At 36.8% G+C, this 22,330-nt stretch overlaps 1 protein-coding gene across 2 annotated transcripts in view; it reads left to right on the plus strand.

The window, feature by feature from the left end:
• The window catches only part of LOC121387579, a 59,214-nt gene extending 51,873 nt beyond the window's left edge, over positions 1-7,341 (plus strand). For both annotated transcript variants that reach the window (XM_041518740.1, XM_041518739.1), the window contains exon 4: positions 6,736-7,341. In XM_041518740.1, the coding sequence (XP_041374674.1) occupies positions 6,736-6,773 (38 nt within the window). In that variant the 3' untranslated portion in view covers positions 6,774-7,341. The remainder of the gene's footprint in view (positions 1-6,735) is intronic.
• Positions 7,342-22,330: the final 14,989 nt, after the last annotated feature.

A 22,330-nucleotide genomic window follows, 5' to 3' on the forward strand; every position in this document is an offset into this window, starting at 1 on the left:
ACCGATATTTTTTTCTTCAAGGGACATTTCCCAGTTTGCTGCATTTAGAAGATAACCATATGGAGTTTTTTAGATTTGCGGGTGTTATTGTCTATTGGATCCCTTCGGTCAAAAATGACATTTGCGGGCATCAAATAGACAATAACAGCCGCAAATCTAAAAACTCCATATGGTTATGTCCACTGTAAACTGAATCGTTTTTCTAAAGAATTAACTATATCTGGCATTTCTTCAAAAAAAAAACCCTGGCTACAATCTAACTGTAGACCCTTGAATCGTCAACTTCGCCTGTTCCAATTGCAAATGACGTCACTTTCTAATGACGTCATTAGCTTTCCGCGTGTTATTTTCATTTGATCCCGGAAAAAGAATGTAAATAACCAATCACAATACAAAACACACTCCAGTCAGTTTACAATGTAAGATGTTTTCGACTAATAAAATATTTCTACGATTAAACTTACATATTAAATATATTTTTTTGTTTAGAATGTCAGTGCTTGTATGTTCCATGTGTTTCTGGTCGTCTCAGTATTTGTAAGAAGCCCAAATTGGATTTTGTCTTCAAATAATTGTTCCATGTGTTTCTGGTCGTCTCAGTATTTGTAAGAAGCCCAAATTGGATTTTGTCTTCAAATAATTTCGTACATAAATTATGTTTGAAAATAAAATGAAATTTAAGGTAGTACAAATATTAGAATGATCAGAAACACGTTTAATATACAGCCACTAATATTTTATGTAGAAAAATATATTTGATATGTAATTAAAATCGTTAAAAAGTATCTGTTAGTCGATAACATCTTAAAATGTGCAGCAAACTCAGGAATGTCCCTTTAATAGAGAGTGTAATATTTCTCTACGTGAAACGTCCGTAAATCGTCTGAGAGGCGTAATAATGTTAATAGGCTTATGTTTTAATTCGTTTGTGTTAAAGTTAAAGTTTGTTTTGTTTAACGACACCACTAGAGCACATTGATTTATTAATAATCCTCTATTGAATGTCAAACATTTGGTAATTCTAACATATAGTCATCAGAGGAAACCGCAACAGTTTTCCAATAGCAAGCAAAGGATCCTTTCTATGCACTTTCCCACAGACAGGACAGCATATACCACGACCTTTGATCACGTGTGACTCACTTGTTGGAACGAGAAAGAAAAAAAAACCAGTCACCGAGGTGGTTCGATCCTGCGACGTAAGCACCTCAGGCGAGCATTCAACTGACTGAGCTAAATCCCGCACCCTGTGCTATTACAAATGCACACAAATACATTTGTAAGTACAGGGGCGGGACGTAGCTATTTCTCGTTCCAACCAGTGCTCCACGACGGGTATATCAAAGGTCGTGGTATGTACTAATCTGTCTGTGGAATGGTGCATATAAAAGATCCCCTTCTACTAATGGAAAAATGTGGCGGGTTTCCTTTCTAAGACTACCAAATGTTTGACATCCAATAGCCGATTATTAATAAATCAATGTTCTCTAGTGGTGTCGTTAAACAAAACAAACGTTTCTTTAACATAAGTAGGCTACAAGATTCTTAAATATAATGTTCATTTCTTCTAAGTTGTTAGTGTTTATAGGAAACTATTCGACAATTTGATTCAAGGAAAATGGTTTATGTGTTGTATGATACTGAGGTACTTTTAAAACTTTACAATGGTTAAACATTTGCTTGCTTTAATTAATGATTTCATAAAGATCTATGAAGAACGAAATAATGTTTTGGTTTCATAAATAGAGAATAATATATGAGTGGCCATTAGATACCATTTATTCTACAACGAGTTGTTTTAAAATATATCTAACAAGCGGAAACGAGTCTCATACGTTTTTAAATAACGAGTTGTAAGATAAATGGCATCTAACGGATACGAATGTATTATTCTATTTCTTACATATCCTCGAAAACCAGGTTTTAAGCAAATTTTAACATCTTTTTCGACTAAAAGTTATTTACAGCCCTTGCACTTTCGCGTCACAGACAAATGATTGTCAAGTTAACTATACGTCACAGTGTAATCGATTTCGCTCATGCTGTTTTTCATTGGATGTATGGCATTGGTGACCTGGTAATCACCTAGAAGCAGCCATTTCGTATGTCTTGAAATTGTTAACACACGTACATGTGTAAACAATTATGTGTTATCAAAAATAACGAATGGGCAAAACCGCAAGACATTGTTAACTTTCGAGAAATACGATTCGACAGCATTTCTTACGAACTCTCTGACGTAATGATTTATTTTTTCGCGGAGATTTTGCAGAAAAAGTAGAGACGATTCAGAAGATATATGGTTATCATAGGTACAATAAATATTTTCGAAGTTCTGACCCGACAAAGGTCAGGAAAACGTCTTTTTTTGTGTCGATGTCGCCAACACGATCTTTTAATTTTGACAACGTGTTACTCCTACGTGTGACGCAATATGTCAACTTCGACTGCACTAAATTGAAGCGTGGTATGCATGCTTTGGCTTGGCTATTCGCATGTGTCTTCAACAATAAGTGATGTTGTTTTTTTTTAAAAGTGTTTTCTGCATGTCGCCAGACACGTTACTAGTTTTGTGTAGCATGCACAACATGCAGAACTTAATTCATTAATCGTTTTTAAAATATTTATCAACTTTACACTATGCGTATTTAAATGAAATATTATTAAATTTTACCAAGTGTATTCAAAAACGGTCAATATAGTCTGAGCAAATTTCAAAGCCAGGAATTGATTTTAAGAAAACAAAACACGTTACGCTATTTTGACCTATTTATAGAATAGAAAGACAAATGACGTTTGTTATACATATAACTGCCAGGCGGCCTTCTCCCGACCAAAGCAAAATAGACCGCGGTCCGTAAAAAATTCGCTGAGTTCTGTGAGAATAAAGTTGTGTGCATAGAATCCATTGCACCGAAATCCGTTACAAAAAAAAAAACGTTACTACATTGTATTTGTAAACCTCACTTAAATAATGAGAAGTCTGCCAAACGGCACGTAGCAATGGCACCCATCTATGCCAGTATTCACAGACATTCCAAAAGCGTATGAGTACAATTTTCTTTGTTTTGGTCTCAGAAATTCATTTATTCCTAAATGCCAATAACCAAATTTAAATCGACTAGAACAAGTCAAATTGAATGACAATGAGCGTTTTAAAAATCACATTTCGTTAGTAGTTATAGCTATTTAAATATTGTTATTGTAATTATGACTTAATTTTAGTGAAATTATGTTGAGAATTATTTACAATTGGAAACAAAATACGTTACTTTCTATATCTATATACGCATTTTCAACTGGAGTGTGCGTAAATATGTGGATGGCAATCATACACACTTTCATACCCATGGTGAGAACGCATTACACGGGCACAACATACAGAATTTCAGACATGGGTGCGTTGAGACAACCCATTTGTTGGAGTAATAGTAGATACATGTGTTTGCATAACTTTTACCATTTTGTTGTGGCCTATAACCGGAAGTACCATTACTCATATTGAAATCCAAATGCTACTTAGGAAACCTCACTCTGCGCCTAATCCACAAAGGCCATACATTCTCTTTTTTCATAATTAGTGTGTTGGACGGGCATCGTTAACATGTGTAGTTCTAACAATACGAGTGACCCTTCAATAGTGACGCTGAGTATAATTATATATATATATATATATATTTTTATATATATATATATATATATATATATATATATTCTTAGATCATATATATATATTGATTTATAACAAGCACTCATCAATGAGGCTGCAGGGGAAACAATTGATCACTAGATTAATTTCCGTACATCATCCAGAACCTGATTTCGCCAAGACAATGTCACTTTATGAAATACAAAGTAATTTGTATTGCTATAAATGTTACAAACAAACATGTATACCTCATTATTTTGCTGCGAATTATAACTCTAAAGAGAGAAGTACTAGCAGATACATGCACGTAATTGTTTTCAAGGTACGGAAATAAACAAAATACGTTACACAATCACTTCTTTGAAAATGTGTATGTAGATATTTGAAAATTATATTATGTGATGTAGATATAGAATGGAATTATTGTGAATAGTGTCTCTTTGCATTGTGCTAATATAAATCTGTGTCCTTTGGTTTGCTATAAATATGCAAGAGTTGAAAGTATAAACTTGAAATGTAAAAAAAAGAAAAGAAAACCGAAACACAAACAACTTTGAATAATAACGTTATATATTCAACCTGTTTCAAATATCTCAATGTAAACACGCTAAATCTGATTAAAATATATTTTTGTTAAATGTTATGCAGTACCAAACAATGGATATTTTATTAAAAAGTAACGTATTTTGCTCTAAAAATGCCTCTTTCACTAAAATAACCATACATTTTTGTTGGTATATACTTGGTATTTCACAATATTTGATAAATTACCTTCAATGCATACACAACTAAATGAACATAAGTCGGAATAATTTCTGAGAAGTATGTTTTTCAAAATTTCTCTCAAAAATTAACAATGTCGGCGTTTTTGCCCGAATGATGTTTCTCACCAATGGGTGTTTAAGAATGCCCTTTAACATATTGATTTAGTGTATATTGCTTCGCTGTTAAGTACATGTACCTTTAATATTTGAAATTTGACGAGGGAAGAAATGTATCAATTTACGTATGGATCGGCTTCTACGCGTAAAAACGCCAACCACATGCCCTAGCTCAAGTCACCTCCAGCCCTCTCTTTATTGATATTGATATACATATGTATACATATCAATATTAATAAGGTGAGGGCTGGAGGTCACTCGAGCTACACACGCCCGTGATCTAGATACACGTCATACGTATGAGGCGCGTTACGTGGTATCTCACGTAGAGAAATCTTAAATGTTCTAATGGGCGGATACTTAATTATCTCCCCTTTGTTCACTCCTATATATATCCCATAAAAATTTCTTTTTAATCGATCAAGGAAATTATTTTTTTGCTTTTTTTTCGATCAAGGAAATTAATATTTGTAATTTGTCATTTTTTATAAATATTTTTTTTTTTAAATTGAGATAACGATAATTATGTTTCCGTCTTACACGTGTAGACAACAATACTTGTTATTGAAAGTACGCAGGTGCAAATGAGGTGAACTAATCTAAAGAACACAGTACGCAATTTGTTTAAAGGTAATACTTCATTTTTACATTTTTTCTGCAAAAAAAAAAAATGGTATAAATTTCGCTGTTAAGAATGACTCCATTATGTATCAATACGGGGATCATCCGTAAAACACGTGCACTAAATATGTGGGATTTTTTTTAAAGGAACGTTCCTGAGTTTGCTGCAATGTTTAAGATGTTATCGACTAACAGAGACGTTTTAACGATTGTAATTACATATCTAATATATTTTTCTGCATAAAATATTAGTTGCTTTATATTAAACGTATTTCTGGTCGTTCTAATATTTGTACTAGGTTAAATTTCATTTTATTTCCTAAAAAAGATTTTTTCGTACGTACGAAATTATTTGAAGACAAACTGCAGTTTGGGCTTCTTACAAATATTAAGAGGACCTGAAACACATTTGAATATACAGACACTGATATTCTAAACAAGAAACTATATTTAATATGTAAGTTTAATCGTAGAAATATTTTATTAGTCAGAAACATCTTACATTGCAGCAAACTCGGGAATGTCCCTTTAATTGTTACTTTTTGTTTTAAACTCCTTTCTCCCCATGTGCGATATGTACGTTTTTTACCACTACACACACACACACACACACACACACACACACACACACCCGCCATGCGTACAGTTGGCGGGAGAACTATACTTTACGCCATAATATTTAAAGTTTCTTTAGTTTAACCACTTGAGCGCATTGATTTAGGAGATAACCATATGGAGTTTTTTTATTTATGAAAAAATTGTGAGTTTTAATAAAATGTAGCCTATTTTGCTTCGTTGAAAACCATTAAAGAATGTTTGCACATTTAGTCCGTAAAAAAATAGTGTTAAATGCTTTATCGTAATAATTAAATACACATTATTTATTTAAATTAAATGTATAAGTAATTTAAACTATCGTCGTAATTCAACATAACAAATAGCAAAAAATTGGACATTCTTACAATAACATTTTTGTTTTTAATCTCGGCACTCACAAAAAACATTTTGTCCGTCGGGTTGGAATAGTCTTATCTATACCTCACAACGGTGATAGATTCTATCGATGGCTAGACGATTTCTACATACGCGTGACGTCATAATTCATGTTTTACGACGATTGATGTCATAACACATGGTTTTTTTAATTCTGTTTGCCATTTCACGATGTATCATTGTTTTAAAAATATTTAAACAAATTAATATTTTCAACTTTATTGAATATTGGGTTGAACATTACATATTTATGTCGTTGCATAAGGTGGACTATATTTTTCCGAGTATGATTAAATGAGTTTGCAGGTGAAATGTATACGAATCGTTCTACAATAAACAGACCGTAGCTTACAAAATTAATGTTTTGTTACTGTAATTAAATGGGCAAGAAAAAGAATCAATCACCGTTGTGAGGTATAGATAAGGCAATTCCAACCCTCGAGACAAATTATTCGGTAAACCTCGGCCTTCACAAAAAAACAGTTTGTCCCTCGGGTTGGAATAGCCTTATCTATACCTCACAACGGTGATAGATTCTATTAATATCCTTATGTACAAAATAAACTGATCTGTTTTATCTTTGTTCCACAGATGACGGTGCAATCAGCGAGTCTGAACTGTTTTTATAAACAGAGGAAAACTGAATGTGACAAAATCCGCTCCAGTCCTGCCGTAACTCCGCTGCCTCAGCATATACTCGTACAAAACTCTCCAAAACTCTCTAAAATTCTATAGGAATCTCCATAAACAGTTGTTATTACAAGTATATTCTATATCGCATTTAGGAAATTAATGTTTTACAATACAATAATAGTTCCTTCCTCGGTGTGTGTTGATAATATTTAGACAAATGTATGTTCAGGGGATCGATCTCTCGCGATCGGTCGGTTGACTAGTTTGTGCGCTGACGTTGAATAAATGTGTTAGCGGAGGATACAGGGAAAGTAGGTAAACTGATCGCGAGCTCTCGGTAGACTGGTGTGTTCGATGACGTCGATAGGATACGAAGGAAGCCAGTCGAATTGTTCGCGAGCGCTCGCCTTCTTGAACACGCCCGAGGTATATTTAATTACATACAATCAGCAAGATGAAACAATTAATATTAAACTAATGAATCTGTGTGTTAATTTGTTACAGTACGAGACTATTGTAATAAAACACGTGAGCTGGCTTTATTAAACCGCATAACCAACAGTACCCGTTTGTTCAGTGCTGTGTATTGTAATGCTAGTGTCAGACTACCAACTTTCACGACGGAGTTGGTCAACTCGCGGATCTCTCGGCTGTCCAGTTGCTAGTGTCAGTATTCATACAATTCATACGACCGATTAGTCAATTTAAGCGCATCCGTCAGGATGTGGGAAAATTAAAACGCAACCGTCGAGTTGTCCAACTTCGTCGTGACAGTTGGCAGTCAGATCCTTGCATAAAAGTAAAGTGTCTGTCGCAGGTATAATTTGCAAGCTGTAAATTCTCCACATCATAGCATCATTTACTAATGCAAAATACAAACACAATTACATTTTTATTAAACTCACAATCTCACTCACCATATTATAACATCATTTACTAATACAAAAATACAAACACAATTACAGTTTTAATAAACTCACAATTACCCCCTCACTATGTTATAACATTATTTACTAATACAAAATGCAAACATACCATCATATTTAACTCATAATCTCGCCTCACCATATTATAATATCATTTACTAATGTAAAATACAAACAAACAATCAGTTTTAATACTACAGACTACGGACCAATGGAGTTTTCGCATTAGCTGTAACCATAGCCACGTGCAAATAGTGTTTTCGCCATAACAACACCTCGGCATATTTTTAAACTAACATTTCGCTGATTTTACACTTGGGAGGGGGGGAGAGAGAGAGAGAGAGAGAGAGAGAGAGAGAGAGAGAGAGAGAGAGAGAGAGAGAGAGAGAGAGAGAGAGAGAGAGAGAGAGAGAGAGAGAGAGAGAGAGACAGAGACAGACAGACAGACAGACAGACAGACACAGAGAGAGAGAGAGAGACAGACAGACAGACAGACAGACAGACAGACACAGAGAGAGAGAGACTTACTTATTATCGCCAAACTACACTTACCGACAAGAGAAGAAATTTGTTTAATGACACTACTAGAGCACATTGATTAACTAATCATGTGCTATTGGATGCCAAGCATTGGGTAATTCTGACTGGTAGTAATCAGAGAAAGCCCCCTATATTTTTTCCTTTTTCAGCAAGGGATTTTTTATATGCACTTTCCCACAGACAGGAAGTTACCAATAAAGTAGCAAGGGTTATTTCTGCATATGAACAAGTGAAAGGGAGATAATGGAAGGAAGGACATGTTTTATTTAACGATTCACTCAACACATTTTATTTACGGTTATATGGCGTCAGACTTATGGTTAAGGATCACACAGATATTGGGAGAAGAAACCCGTTGTCGCCACTTCATGGGCTACTCTTTTTTGATTAGCAGCAAGGGATCTTTTATATGCACCATATAACAGACGGGGTAGTACATACCACGGCCTTTGTTACATCACGTGTGGGGTACGACGTACTCAACACATTTTATTTACGGTCATATGGCGTCGGACATATGGTCAAGGATCACACATATATTGAGAGAAGAAACCCGCTGTCGCCACTTCATGGGCTGCTCTTTTCGATCAGCAGCAAGGGATCCTTTATATGCATTATCTCACAGACGGGGTAGTACATACCAAGGCCTTTGTTACACCAGTTGTGGAGCACTGGCTGGAACGAGAAATAGCCCAATGGGCACACCTACGGGGATTGATCTTAGACCGACCGCGCATCAGACGAACGCTGTACCACTGAGGTACGAAAGGGAGAGAAGAGCCCGCCATCACAACATAGGCTATTTCCGTCGAATGGGGCGGGACGTAGTCCAATGGTAAAGCGTTCGCCTGATGCGATGTCGGTCTAGGATCGATCACCGTCGGTTGACCCATTGGGCTACTTCTCGCTCCAGCCAGAGCACCACAAGTGGTATATCAAAGGCCGTGGTTTGTGCTGTCCTGTCTGTGGGAAAGTGCATATAAAAGATTCCTTGCTGCATTAGGAAAAATGTAGCGGGTTTCCTCTTATGACTACTTGTCAGAATTACCAAATGTTTGACATCCAATAAACTTTTATTTCCGCCGAATGGTTATTTTCTGTGTAATTTCCAATAGACAGGTTAGTACATACCACGGTCTTTGCTGTACCAGTAGTGGGACACTGGTTGGAACTGGAAAAAACTCAAATTCATAGAGGAGAATCGATCTCCAATAGACTGGTCAGTACATACCACGATATTTGCTGTACCAGTCGTGGAGCACTGGTTGGAACTAGAAAAACCTCGAATTCATAGAGGAGAATCGATCCTCTGACCCATCACACTTCAGCCGAGTGCTCTTCCGTCAAAGTGTCGTGTAACTGATCAATTGCTCTGACGATCCAAATCCATGCAGTTTTAAAAGTCGCTTGCAAAAAGTCAGTATCTTCCAAATGTACCGGCCTCGGTGGCGTCGAGGTTAGGCCATGGTCAACAGGCTGGTAGGTACTGGGTTCGGATCCCAGTCGAGGTATGGGATTTTTAATCCAGATACCGACTCCAAACCCTGAGGGAGTGCTCCGCAAGGTTCAATGGGTAGGTGTAAACCATTTGCACCGACCAGTGATCCATAACTGGTTCATCAAAGGCCATGGTTTGTGCTATCCTGCCTGTCGGAAGCGCAAATAAAAGATCCCTTGTTGCTAATTGGAAAGAGTAGCCCATGTGGTGGCGACAGCGGATTTCCTCACAAAATCTGTATGGTCCTTAACCATATGTCTGACGCCATATAACCGTAAATGAAATGTGTTGAGTGCGTCGTTAAATCAAATATTTCTTTCTTTCGTTCGCTTGTTGACTACACGTCGAGGCCAGCAGTAACTGGCCTCAGACCACAATTAATTTCGCTATATGTTTCTATATAGCCTTAGTGGCTATAACATTTTTATTAATATCAGCAGGCCCGTGAGGTTTTGTATGTACCTTTGCCTGCATGGGGGACACATACCCTGAAAAGGACAACCCCTGTTGTCCAGCTCTTTCTCCCAGCATATTGGTTTAAACAGACACACCCTCTAAACCAGACCGGAGTACACCCATTTTACACAAAAAGCACTACTTTTGCATGGGCCGGAATTACCACAAACAAGTCTTCAATGTCAGCAAGTTACACATGTTTACAAACTACATGCTATCCCCTGTCACTTCAGTCAAACAGTTGCCACTTCATAGCTGTCTGCCATGAAATAATCACAGTCAAACAGCAGACTACTTGCGCGGTGAAACTTCCGGACAACCAAATGGGAAGATAACTGTAATCTGAGGCCTATCAGTCCATTTTCCCCCCTAAAGACTGGCCCACACTAATGCATTCCAATGATATACATATTAAAGCAATGCTCAGTAAGTATCGGGATGTCACCTTTAAACTGAGAGTATATAGAGGCTGTGTTAAAACACCTACCACAGTGCCTTGCCATGGCCAATTTTAGCAATGGAAACTTGAGGGACACCAACTTCAAAATGTAATAACTTTATCAAATTTTGGAATTTCATCATACAATGAGCAGATATTGTTTCTTCTACATATGTTCTATCTGCACAGTGTTGTCTTGGAAAGATTTAGAAATATTTAAAGGAAAAAAAATCAATCATTAGATTTTACTTCATTTTTAATGAAATATTAAACTTAAATTTAAACTTTTGAAAAAAGTAATAATCTAAAACTGTAAAATTTTGCATTTTAGATATGATAAGTGGAGGCTTAGTAAAGATATGGTGACTGAATTCATGATACATTATTAGAAATGTGTCAGAGGGATGGTGAAAGTCACAAAATTGGGGCCATTTGCAACAAATTTTTACACACTAATGTCAGGGAAAATTAGACATGATAGGCCTCAGATTCAATTTTGACCTGCTGTATTTACTTGATCTACTTCATTTACTGTATTAGACATGTAGCCACTTTGTAAAAGGCAAAACAGTCCATATAAATGCATATTAATATGAATATGCCCTACAGATATTACTTGGGTATACACCATAATATGTTTTTTGTTGACGACAACTTTGAAAATGAAGATTTTGTCACAAAATGCTGATATAAATCCTACCAAGAGGTACTTGCACCATATTTTTCAGTTTCCAGTGATAACTGTCAACAAGTGTAGTCATGTGCCAGTGTCTTGGATACCTCAGTGTAGTATTTCTTGATTGGAAGGATGTTTGTAGTAATGACCACTGAATATGCATTATGGATTATTCTGCCATATGTATTACAAGCCAAATGTTAACCTTTTTGGCACATTTTCTGCAATAAACTTGACAAGTATACCAGCATCTGATTACTGAACACAATAAATACATTCAGACAGCATAGAATATTAGCCTATTAGATTTTCTAAGGATGAAAGACCATTTTGGAAAAATGACTGAAGTGTGTAATTTATATAAATGTAGGTGAAATGTATTATTAGAGTAGTTAATCTTGTTAAAAACTGTATACTATTTATTTAAAGTGTTTAATTACATTTAGTAGTGATATATTCATTATATTTAGATCTTCTGTCCAATTGCAATAATTGAGAAACTCATTAAAATTCAATATGTAAAAAAAAAAAAATCTCAATATTGACTAACAAAATCCAACTTTTGCTCTTTTTTACCAAATTATTAGCTCAAAACTGTTAAAAAATATTGCAACAACCTGTAGTAACATCAGAGGTCATTTTATGCTATTTTGGAGGATATTGAAATTTAAAAGTTGAACATTTTAATTTTAATGTTTAATAAATTCAAAAAAAATGTTTTTTAATTTAATAAAATATTTAGAAAATAAATAAATTAGTTTTCATATTCCTTGTGGTATTCACAATCAGTCTGTATAATTTCACCTCTCTGGTTATAATACTTTCATCAGAATCAAGCATTTAACCGGTGTAATGTGTGAACTATATCAGGCCTCAGACCACAATTAATTTCGCTATATGTTTTCTATATAGCCTTAGTGGCTATAACATTTTTATTAATATCAGCAGGCCCGTGAGGTTTTGTATGTACCTTTGCCTGCATGGGGGACACATACCCTGAAAAGGACAACCCCTGTTGTCCAGCTCTTTCTCCCAGCATATTGGTTTAAACAGACACACCCTCTAAACCAGACCGGAGTACACCCATTTTACACAAAAAGCACTACTTTTGCATGGGCCGGAATTACCACAAACAAGTCTTCAATGTCAGCAAGTTACACATGTTTACAAACTACATGCTATCCCCTGTCACTTCAGTCAAACAGTTGCCACTTCATAGCTGTCTGCCATGAAATAATCACAGTCAAACAGCAGACTACTTGCGCGGTGAAACTTCCGGACAACCAAATGGGAAGATAACTGTAATCTGAGGCCAACTATGAACGATACTGTTCTCTATAGATCACTTCTTGTGCCGTACAGCTTCTTCTGGAGAGTTGTTTGTAGTTGTCCAGGTAGTCTCCCTCAGCTGCTGTAAGTTTATGCAGTCTTGGATGGCATGTTCGGTCATCTGTTCTGCCTCTCCACAGGAGCACATGGAAGAAGGTACCAGCCGGAACCTCTTATGCATATGCTGGTTCAGACAGTTGTGTCGAGTCCTTAGTCAGAAAATGATGACCTGTTCCAGACGCAATAATCATTGGTTTGTTTGGGAGGTTTAATATGTAGCCCAGTGGTACAGCGTTTGCTCGATGCGCGGTCGGTATGCGATCGATCACCGTCGGTGGGTCCATTGGGCTATTTCTCGTTCCAGCCAGTGCACCATGACTGGTATATCAAAGGCCGTGGTATGTACTACCCTGTCTGTGGGATAGTGCATATAAAAGATCCTTGCTGCTAATTGAAAAGAGTAGCCCATGAAGACGCGACAGCGGGTTTCCTCTCTCAATATCTGTGTCGTCCTTAACCATATGTCTGACGTCATATAAAGGTAAATAAAATGTGTTGAGTGCGTCATTAAATAAAACATCCTTATCCTATTCTGGAATGGCGCGGTGTTCTGGGTCGCACATATGGTTAAGGACCACACAGATATTGAGAGAGGAAACCCGCTGTCGCCACTTCATTGGCTACCCTTTTCGATTAGCAGCAAGGTATCTTTTATATGCACTATCCCACAGACAGGGTAGTACATACCACTGCCTTTGATACACCAGTCGTAGTGCAGTGGCTGGAACGAGAAATAGCCCAATTGGTCCACCGACGGGAATCGATCCCAGACCGACTGCGCATCGAGCGAGCGCTTTACCACTGGGCTACGTCCCGCCCCTGTCTGTGATATGGTGAATATAAAAGATCCCTTGCTACTAATGGAAAAATGTAACGGGTTTCCTCTCTACGACTGACTATGTGTCAGAATTACCAAATGTTTGACACCCAGTAGCTGATGATTAATAAATGTGCTCTAGTGATGTCGTTAAACAAAGCACACTTTTCAACTTTTAAAAGTTTTTTTTTTTTTTTTTTTTTCGGTTTTTTTTTTTTTTTTTTTTTTTTTTTTTTTAAATCATTTAATATAAGATTAGTCTAAACTGGTCTTATTTTAGACGTGTTTCATTCTTCTTCTAACACGAAGTCTCGTTAATTTGTCATTTGTGAGTTATCGATATCGTAATGGCTTTCTCACACGCACCAACACCCCGGCACCACCACCAAGAAAAGGGTGAGCAATGTCTCTGCTATTTGTAAAAAAGAATATTAATAACAAAACTTAAATGTATGTTGAAATAATAAAAATTTGATACCTTAGACTCATTTAGAAGCATTCTGGGGTTGTTTTTTTGTCACAAATATTAAGAGATGCGTTGGCCAAGATTTGTAAGAAAGAACATAAAAAATAAAAAATAAAATATTTCTTGAAAAATTTAAATGATTAAGAGAATGTACTACTATTGTCACGTAGTTGGGTTATAATTACGCTTAATATGTCGTTACTATTACTTAGTGATTATATGTCTTTTATCCTCTATCGTTAGCGCAATGACGTAATTTTATCGCAATCACTCTGTCGCTCGCACACACACGCACACACAAACACACATACATGGATACATGGGCGGATCCAAGGGGGGGGGGGGGGACCAGGGGGACGCGTCCCCCAAAAAAATTGTTCAAGTGCCCTCAAAATGTCCAAGTGCCCTTTTTGTTTGTAGAATTTTTTTTTTTTTAAGTAAACAATAATTATATTGTAGATAAATGAAATCAAGATTTTCGTGTACACGCGCAAGCTTGCAGATATGTGTCTGTGTTATTGAGTCTCAATGGGGCCCCATTGAGGTTCTAACGCGAGTGACGCCAATTTACTTCATTATTGCTAGTATATTATGACGTAGAACTGTAGGAATTCATATTAATTGTAAATATCAAAACTTGTAGTAAGGTGCCCTTTTGACGAGTCAATGTGCCCTTCTTTTTTGGTCCCCCCCTAAAAATATTTCCTGGATCCGCCCATGGGATACACAAGCACATAAATGGGCACATACTTGCAAACACACGCACAGCATACACAGGACTGGTATATCAAAGGCCATGGTACGTGATGTCCTGTCGGTGTCCATTCCGTATAATCATTCTTTGCTGCTTGTGGAATAATGTAGAGGGTTTTCTATGCGTCAGAATTAGCAACTGTATGGCATCCAATATCCGATAATTCATTGGTGCAGCCCTGTTGTAAAGCGATCGCATTAAGCGCTATTTCTCGTTCCAACCAGTTCTCCACGACTCGTATATCAAAGACTATGGTATCTGCTGTCCTGTCTGTGGGATGGTGCATATAAAAAATCCCTTGCTACTAATGGAAGAATGTAGCGGGTTTCCTTTCTAGTCTACATGTCAAAATTACCAAATGTTTGACATCCAGTAGCCGATGATGAATAAATCAGTGTGCTCTAGTGGTGTCGTTAAATAAAACAAAAAACAACTTTTTAAACATTATTTTGATTGAGCTGCGAAACCCAAGGTGTTCGGTTACATGTCTGATTGGAGTTGGTTTTGTTTAACAATACTACTAGAGCACATTGATTTATTAATCATCGTCTATTGTATGACAAACATTTCGTAATTTTGACATATAGTCTTAGAGAGGAAACTCGCTATATTTTTTTCCATTAGTAGCAAGGGATCTTTATATCCACCATCCCACTGACAGGATAGCACTTACCACCGCTTTTGATATACCAGTCATGGTGCACTGGCTGGAACGAAAAATAGCCCAATGGGGCCACCGACGGGGACCGATCCTAGAGCGACCGCATATCGAGCGAGCGCTTTACTACTAGGCTACGTCCCGCCCCTGTCTGATTGGGTGACTGACTCTTTCAGGAAATATATTTGGACAAGTCGTCTGCTGTTTGTGGTGGTTTTACAGGAGACAGCTTTGTAGGTTGCGTTGTACCAAAGAAGAAAGTTTCCTGTCAAATATTTACGGAGAAAAAACAGCTGCGGCTCTGATTGGTAGCAATATGTGACATTGTGAGGGACTTTTTAACTATTGTAATTACATATCAAATATATTTTTCTGCATAAAATATTAGTGGCCGTATATTAAATGTGTTTCTGATCGTTCTAATATTTGTACTAGGTTAAATTTCATCTTATTTTCTAAAATATTGCTTTTTCGTACGTACTAAATTATTTGAAGACAAAATCCAGTTTGGGCTTCTTACAAATATTAATACGACCAGAAACACATTGAATATACAGACACTGATATTCTAAACAAAAAAACATATATTTAATATGTAAGTTTAATCGTAGAAATATTTTATTAGTCGGAAATATCTTACAATGCAGCAAACTCAGGAATGTCCCTTTAAACTTAAAAGCATATTATCACAGACCACTGACCTATTTAATGGTCTAACAAAGTATTACCTGAACAAATATAATTTGATTTGTCCCTAAATGTACTTTATTCAACCATCTTCATAACCACCATACTCCATTTATTAATGATATTTTGTAAAAATAACTGAATTATGGCAATGGTCCATAATTCAAAAACTAAAATTGCTGACAGGGTTGACATGGATTTCTCTCCATCATGGTTCAGTTAAGGTGGTGCAATAGCTAGATTTGATTTCCAACAGTTAATGTAATTTTTAGTTATCAGTTTTTAGAGAAATAAGGTCCTTAAATCCATGACAGTATGCCTTTAACATGATCAAAACCTGCTAAATGAATATGACACTAGTAGATGAATTACCCAATCTAATTAAAATTAGCTCCACTATTACATGTGGATCTAACACCAGCCAGTTGGAGCTCATGTCCACCAATCAAAACCTTACTTGCAGAATCCTGCCAGTGATTTAAAAATAAATTGAAAACATTCCGAATTATCCTGAGGGTATACGACATGTTTCGTGTGAATTACGAATGCCGTAAAACATGTTTTATTTTATAAAATAAATAATTTGTAATGTAAAACTGGAGACGGATTTAGTTGGGTTTTTTTTTAATAAATAAATAAATAATTTTTAATGTAAAATTGAAGACTGATAACTCACCCCGTACGTATTGGTATGGTTCGCTGTACTGCGGCCACTAAAATAGACTCGCCCGATATTTTTAGAATTTGTATGCTCCCAAATAACGTTATAAAAGGCGAAGTGTGATTGGTCAATATTTAAATTATTATTTACAAACGAAATGTTACCTGGATATTGGGGACTACGCAGTGTTGTTAGCAATCCGATTAAAATTAGTTCTACTGGTCTAAATAAGGCATTCGTAATTAACATGAAACATATCGTATACCCTCAGGATAATTCGGAATGTTTTCAAATTATTTTTAAATCACTGGCAGGATTCTGCAAGTAAGGTTTTGATTGGTGGACATGAGCTCCAACTGGCTGGTGTTAGATCCACATGTAATAGTGGAGTTAATTTTAATTAGATTGATGAATTACCATTACGCCTACTTGCCTTTCTCTAGTGGTGTTCAGTATACGTAACTTAATATCGTTCATGTGGAGAGGAATTGTTCATGTCAGACGACTCTAAATGGATCTGCAAATCTGAAATCCACACCATGTATTTACGCGGGCTCCTGAGGTCCCGTTTTGAAACGGGGCACCCAGACCTACTACCTGACGCCGTTAACGGACTTTGTTGATTTCTCCAGAGTATTATTGCAGAAACGACGATCGCAGCACCCGACCGTTAGTCTGTGATTAATTCACCTCATTTACTATATCATAGAAAAACAACTGTCAAATAAAAGCCCACCATATTGGACTGTTTATGGCAACAGAACAATATCGGTGGTCAGTCCGTGCATAAAATGAAAAATGAAATTGATTACAGATCAATTTCCGTAGCGTAACCGAAAATCACGCAGGGAAACACTTTTGCGATATCGCCGGCCGTTTGATGTCGGACCGCGCGATTTTAAATGTGTTTGCAATGATTAAAGCGGCAATATCTCCCGTTTAATAATTTAGCATGTTTTACTAACGTCGTACGGAAATAAAACTACAGGTGTTTGATTTGAATCTGTTATCGACAGTTCTTATCGGTCGTGAACGATTTTACGGGTGCGGACACATAGTTGCATAATCATTTCCGGCTTTCCGGTAAAAAATATTGTTTTATTATTAATTAATGTTTTTATTTTTTATTTTTATTTTTTAATATAAATAAATATTACACCTTCAACTATATGCCCACAAAAACTACCACTGAATAACTTACTTTACTAGTAGAACACTATTTTTGTATTTGATAATTTTTAGAGGGCGACCGACATAAATGAATACATTCAGCTGAGGTGAACTTTTCATAAAGTTGTTCCAAACGATTGCTGCCGACAAGTTTGCTGTTTTTGTGCAACTCATCTTTCCCAGACGGTCCTATCTCGCTGTCCACAGTCAACTTGCCAGCTTTTGTGTATTCGCCAATTTCATAAGATTTCATCACTGAGATCGGGATATCTGTATGAGACAATTTTCACAAATTTGAACGAAGAAGATGAATAAGATGTGTTATGACGTGGTCAGACAGAGATCAAGTCACACTGATTGTGGGGCGTAGCCCAGGGATAAGGCGCTCGCTTGTTTGTTTGTTTGGTTTGTTTTGTTTTGTTTAACGACACCACTGGAGCATATTGATTGATTAATCATCGGCTATTGGATGTCAAACATTTGGTAATTCTGACTCGTCATCAGAGGAAACCCGCTACATTTTATCTAATGCAGCAAGGCATCTTTTTATATGCACATTCCCACAGACAGGAAAGCACATATCACGGCCTTCGACCAGTTACATGTCAAAAGTAAAGTAAAGTTTGTTTTATTTAACGACGCCACTACAGCACATTGATTTTTTATCTTATCATCGGCTATTGGACGTCAAACACTGTTTTTGTAGAGGAAAACCGCTGTTGCCACACAGGCTACTCTTTTACGACAGGCAGCAAGGGATCTTTTATTTGCGCTTCTCACAGGCAGGATAGCACAAACCATGGCCTTTGTTGAACCAGTTATGGATCACTGGGTGGTGCAAGTGGTTTACACTTACCCATTGAGCCTTGCGGAGCACTCACTCAGAGTTTGTAGTCGGTATCTGGATTAAAAATCCCATGCCTCGACTGGGATCCGAACCCAGTACCTACCAGCCTGTAGACCGATGGCCTAACCACGACGCCACCGAGGCCGGTCCAATCCCTGGGAAAATGCATATAAAACATCCCGTATTGCAACGGGTTTGCTCGGCAGATTATATGACAGAATTATCAATAAATGTTTGACACCCAACAATTGATGATTAACTAACCAATGTTATCTAGTGGTTTTATTCTTTAAAGGGACCTGTACGACACTCGGAACCTTTTTTGGTGACTAAAAGTACATATTAAAGATATTGTATTGTTTAGAATAAGAGGAGGGACGTAGCTCGGTGGTACAGCGCTCGCCTGATGCGCGATAGATCTAGGATCGATTCTCGTCGGTGGGGCCCATTGGGTTATTTCTCGTTCCAGCCAGTCTAGCACAAATGGTGTAACAATGGCCGTGGTATTTACTATCCTGTCTGTGGAATAGTGCATATAAAAGATCCCTTGCTGCTAATCGAAAAGAGTAGCCCATGAAGTGGCAACAGCCGGTTTCCTCTCTCAATATCTGTGTGGTCCTTAACCACATGTCCCCTGCGTGTGCTGTAACCTCACCGTGGTGCAGGGGTGTAACATTCTCTTTGAGAAAGGCCAATACAGCACAAATTGAAGTTTAGAGTAAAATTCAGTGTCCGTAAAATTCTGTGATATTTGTATTTTTGCACAGTTCTTTACACTGTTTTTGTTTAAACCTTGAATTTTTATATTGATGTTAATCATCACTTTATTTATTTGCATTACCATAGTTGACACCCAATACCGATTTATTTTTTTGCTGGGGTGTCGTTAAACATTATTATTCATTCATTTTTAACCACATGTCCCAATAGCCGCGTAAATTTTTCGTGCTGGGTCGTCGTTAAAACATTTCATTCATTCAAACTATAATTTAAAATGTGTTGAGTACGTTGTCCGACGCAAAAACATACTTCCGTAAATATAAAATACGTATTGAGTACGTCGTTAAAGAAAACATTTCCTTCCATAAAACTATAAATAAAATGTGTTGAGTACGTTGTTAAATAAAACATTTCTTTCCATAAAACTATAAATAAAATGTATTGAGTACGTCGTTAAAGAAAACATTTCCTTCCATAAAATTATAAATAAAATGTGTTGAGTACGTCGTTAAAGAAAACATTTCCTTCCATAAAACTATAAATAAAATGTGTTGAGTACGTTGTTAAATAAAACATTTCCTTCCTTAAACACGTACAACGTAATGATCCTGGCCTCTGTGGTTTAGTGGTTATGCCATCTGACTTATTAGGTTCGTATCCCACCGGAGGTAATGGATTTTGTTTTCACTTTTTCTCATGCCAGTACCGGCCCCAACCCAGAGTGAATGCACCACTAAACTCAATAGGTAAGGCCACATACATTAAATTTCACCAAAGAGTTGTGGAATACTGGCTGGAAGAATGGGGCAATCACCGGGGATCGATCCTAGACCGATCGCGCATCAAACGAACGCTTTACCACTGGGCTACGTTCTGCCCCTTGTGTGTTTAATCATGCAGCTTTGGGACTGTGCCTCAAGTCTCAAATTTATAACAACCAAAAATATATATTATTTTTCTTTTATTATACCCTGAATTGTATGTAAAAAAAAATACATCCAAATAATTCATTTATTACTATTTATAAACTTATATTATGACAAAACTCCAATAATGGTGATCGGCAGGTTAAACGTGTTATAATATAGCAACAGGTGCCACATTGCGCTACGTTTTGCATTTATTATTTAGAAATACTTACATAGCAATAGATTCCACTTATAATTTTTGCATAAATTACTCACGAATATCGAAATTGTAATGTACCTGCTTGCCGAGTCGCGTTCATTGTGACTAGACACGACGATGGTATTTGTTATCCTGTCTATTGGATGGTGTATATAAAAGATCCCTTGCTACTAATTGAAAAAAAATGTACCGGGTTTCCTCTCTGTGACTGTATGTCAAAGATACCAAATGTTTGGCATCCAATAGCTGATTATTAATTGGTGTCATTAAAAAAAAAAAACGTTAAAGGGACATTCCTGAGTTTGCTGCAATTTTTAAGATGCTATCGACTAACAGTGACTTTTTAACGATTGTAATTACATATCTAATATATTTTTCTGCATAAAATATTAGTGGCTGTATATTAAACGTGTTTCTGATCGTTCTACTATTTGTACTAGGTAAAATTTCGTTTTATTTCCTAAAATATATTTGTTTCGTACGTACGAAATTATTTGAAAACAAAATCCAGTTTGGGCTTCTTACAAATATTAAGACGACCAGAAACACATTGAATATACAGACACTGATATTCCAAACAAGATAATATATTTAACATGTAAGTTTAATCGTAGGAATATTTAATTTTTCGGAAACATCTTATAATACAGCAAACTCAGGAATGTCCCTTTAATCTATTCCTAGTGAAGTCAGATTTTGTGTTATAAGCATGGCGTTTTGTTTGGTGAGGTTTGTTTGTTTCTTTTGGGGGGGGGGGGGGGGGGGGGGTTTTTTGTTTTGGGGGGACGGGGGGGGGGTGTGTGGGTTGGGTTGGGGTTTTTTTTTTTGTGGGGGGGGGTGGTTGTTTTGTTGTTGTTTTTTAGGGGAAGGAGTAGGGGAGCGTTTTTGTTTGTTTTGGGGGGGGTGGGGTAAAACATTTTCGGTATGGAACTACTTGACAGGGCCGTGCTTCATGATTACTGGCAGTCGATCTATTTTAGGTCTCACTACACAGTTCACTTCCGGGTAAAAATTCATTCATCATGCTCCACTATAGTTCCTAACTGTGACACAAGTTATCGTTCACATATTCACTTGTAGGAATTGGGGAGGAATTAAAACAATTTGTAGTTTCAATGGTAAGCCTTCTGGCTAGATTTTGCCCATGTTATTTTGTAATATTGTGCATTGACCTTTGGGGACATGGGTATATAGCAGAAGAGACAGTCGGAGTAATGAACCACCTGTTCAGACCAGTACTACAGCCAGATGCGATCATATAGCAAAAAACTGAGACGGAGTTGTTCTCAATTTTGAAATGAAAATAAATACTTATATAATAATGTATCTTCGCAATGGCGTATATTGTTAGTGCCAACGAGAACCCGTTCTATTGGCAATCTTCATCTGCATTGGGGCAGTTTAACATGGATTTCAATGACAGATGACATATGTGTAGTGAGACCTTAGTATCACCCGAGGACGGGGTATACGGAATCTGCAGTGTATGCCGGGTAATCATCCCCCATGTGTGGGAGACGCACCCATAATTATTGCGCCCGTGTATGACGCCTTACAACTTCCCATTAAGCCTAGCGGAGCACTCTGTCTGAGTTTATACCCCATTGCCTCAGCCGGGATACGAACCCAGTACCTACCAGCCTTGTTTTGGTTTTTAAATGAACAGCACGACTGGTATATCAAAGGCCGTGGTAAGCACTACCCTGTTTGTGGGGATGGTG

The sequence above is a fragment of the Gigantopelta aegis genome, chromosome 13 (genome assembly GCF_016097555.1).
Source record: "Gigantopelta aegis isolate Gae_Host chromosome 13, Gae_host_genome, whole genome shotgun sequence".
Taxonomy (NCBI): domain Eukaryota; kingdom Metazoa; phylum Mollusca; class Gastropoda; order Neomphalida; family Peltospiridae; genus Gigantopelta; species Gigantopelta aegis.